The sequence below is a fragment of the Solanum lycopersicum genome, chromosome 11, assembly GCF_036512215.1.
Source record: "Solanum lycopersicum chromosome 11, SLM_r2.1".
In the NCBI taxonomy this organism is placed as follows: domain Eukaryota; kingdom Viridiplantae; phylum Streptophyta; class Magnoliopsida; order Solanales; family Solanaceae; genus Solanum; species Solanum lycopersicum.
In genome coordinates this window covers 37,962,479-37,965,447 of record NC_090810.1, presented here as the reverse complement: position 1 = coordinate 37,965,447, position 2,969 = coordinate 37,962,479, and the positions used below count along the sequence as shown (strand labels likewise).

General features: G+C 32.3%; 1 protein-coding gene across 1 annotated transcript; it reads left to right on the top strand.

The window, feature by feature from the left end:
• Positions 1-582: 582 nt before the first annotated feature.
• Positions 583-2,404, top strand: LOC101244152 (bi-functional coumaroyl CoA and feruloyl CoA ortho-hydroxylase F6H2-2-1-like). Its single transcript, XM_019210985.3, has 2 exons — positions 583-1,165; positions 1,796-2,404. Exons 1-2 carry the CDS (start codon positions 1,053-1,055, stop codon positions 2,367-2,369), a joined length of 687 nt encoding a protein of 228 aa, XP_019066530.2. The 5' UTR covers positions 583-1,052; the 3' UTR covers positions 2,370-2,404.
• Positions 2,405-2,969: the final 565 nt, after the last annotated feature.

The window sequence follows — 2,969 nt, the reverse complement described above, 5'->3', positions numbered from 1 at the left end:
CTTCCGCTGTGAGTTGAGAAAGTACATGCTACCCCACCATTCAAAACCGACCATGATTCTCCTCTCTCCCCTTTGTTGGTGTACAAAGTGATTGGGGCGTTATGTGAAAGTTTACAATTACAAATTGATTGATAAATAAAATGAAAAATAAAAGCATACAATAACATATTATTGATATGATTTGGCCAAATGGTCTACATATTATAAAACTAATATTGAAATAGCATAAAAATATTAGAAGAAAATCTCCCCCCCCCCAAAGCTAAACTCTTAAAAATCTACATTGTGAATGTTCTTGTGTTCTCGGTATGAGAATATGTGTATTCAATTTATAGAGTTCAGTCTTTCTCCTTTATAGAAAATACTAAACCGAATATTGAAGAAAAACATATTTTTCTATTGGAAAATTTGAAGGATTTAGGATAATAATTTGACTTTCCTTCAAGAGAAAATTAATATTTAAATAAAGTAAAAAAATCAAGGAAAACTCTTACACAACCCCCCCCCCCATAACCAAACCCACTATAAAAACCCCAAATATCCTTCTTCCATCATTTCATAGCCAAGCCCCATTCTCCCCCACAGACACCCTCTCAAATCCACCATAAGAAAACCCTAAATTTCCTTCTTCCATTTGTACACACTCATCAAGATTCAACCCACAAATGACTTCATCAAAATTTGAATCAAATGATGATATACTTGATTTTATAATCAAGAAAGCAAACGGAATAAAAGGCTTAGTAGACAAAAGCCTTGAAATTATCCCAAATCAGTGTATTCAACCAAAAGAACACAGACTAGAAAAATCTCAAATTGACAATCAAGAATCAATCCCTACAATTGATTTATCAAATTTTGATGATTTAAATGTTAAAAAATCAATTCAAGAAGCAGCAAGAAAGTGGGGGTTCTTCCAAATCATCAATCATGGGATCCCAATTGAAGTCCTTTAGGATTTGAAAGATGCGGCCCACAAGTTTTTCGAATTGCCAGCTGAAGAAAAAGTAAAGTATTATAAAGAGAGTTTTAGTGCTGGTGAATCTGTGTTGATGTTTTGGAGTGCTATTGGTGATAAAAATGAGAAATCTTTGGAGTGGAGGGATAGTATAAAACATGGTTGTAATCCAGAAAATGATAGCAATCTTTGGCCTTCTCAAACAAGGTAAACTTTTGTGTTTTCTGTTCTGTGTAATTTGTAGGTCACGTGTTTTTGAGTAAGTAACAATACAAACCTTTAGCATTACTTTTTTCATGAGTTTCATATTTAATTGTAAGGTGTTTGTGTTTTCTATCTGAACTCTAATTACTATTGTTTAAAATAAACCTAAAAACTTACTAGACTAAGTGTCTCAATACAATCACAAAAGGTTGTGTCACCAGTTAATTAGGCATAAAATTTTGTCCCAATGACAATTGACTCATTAATTTTGAGATGTATTTTGATATTTGTTGATGATAGTTCATATAGGAGGCTTGCAAAAATGTGTTACTTCAGGCCTATTTTTTTACTATTATCCCTAAATTTTATAAAGGTGTATATAACTTAAATCTGAATTATACTGCCTAACTAGGAATTTTTTAAATTTTTTTTACAATAATATATTTAGTATAATTCCACAAATAAGAATAGGATTTGCACAGATCTTATTTCTACATTTGTGGGGTTAAAATAATATTTTTGATGAAATTTTTGAACACTCTTATTGAAATTTTTTAAATTGACATTAAATTAACTTGCCATTAAATTTTATACGCTCTTAACAAAATTCCTTGCTTTATCACTAATTTATAGGAACCAAGTCTTGGAATATCAAAAGTGGGCTACACCACTTGCTAAAAAATTGTTAGAGGTGCTATTGAAAGGTCTCAACGTCAATGACTTTGATGAATCTTTAGAACCTCTCTTGATGGGAACAATGGCTATCAACATAAACTATTATCCACCATGCCCAGATCCAAGTATCACCATTGGGGCTCGTCGGCACTGCGATGTCTCCTGCATCACTCTGCTCTTCCAGGATGACACGGGAGGCCTATATGTTCGAGGGACTAAAGGCGATAATTGGATCCACGTAAAACCAATCAAAGGCGCCTTAGCGGTTAACATAGGTGACTCGTTACAGATTATGAGCAATGATCGATACAAGAGTGTCGAGCATTGTGTAGCAGTTGATTCGAGTAGGGCTCGAATATCCGTACCGCTATTTGTGAATCCTTGCTTTGACAGTGTCATTGGTCCATTTTCACAAATGCTGAAAGATGGAGAAAAACCAGTGTACAAACATGTCTTGTTTTCTGATTATTGGAATTATTTCTTTCGTAAGAGGCCTTCTGGTAAAGCATCACTAGATTTTGCTAAAATTTGATATTTTGACCTACAAATTTCTTCTTAAGTAGTGAATGTTATTGTATTGTCGAATTTGTTATCATGTAATGATAAAAAAAAACTCTTTATATAACCAATGAGTTGGTATGATTGTGTCGTTAGCTTAATTTGTTATAATCATTCAATAATCTTATTTTACACTTTATCCAATTTTTCGTTTATAATAACTTTCTAATAATTGGATATTGAATACAAAAATTATGAGAAAAACACACCTACTTAAATGATGCTTATCATATTCTAAGATCCTAACTGGTAGTAACTATCTCCATCATCAACTATAGATTTTTATTATGAAATTACTTTCACTTCTAAGACTAGTATCAACTATAGGGTGACCGTCGCCCCCCCCCCCCCCCATAATAAAGAATCGAGTTTTAATTATCAAATACAACGTAAGTTCTACAAAAATATTCATCCTAACAATAAAAACTCATTCATAAAAATATGTTTCGTCAAATCCATCCAAGTTTGGCTTGATCATGACCCATTTATTTACTAACTCAAGTCATTATTGAGTTGATATGTTGTAGAATGTAGTTTCCAATCTTTTAATCGGTATAAATTGGTGTATAATTTC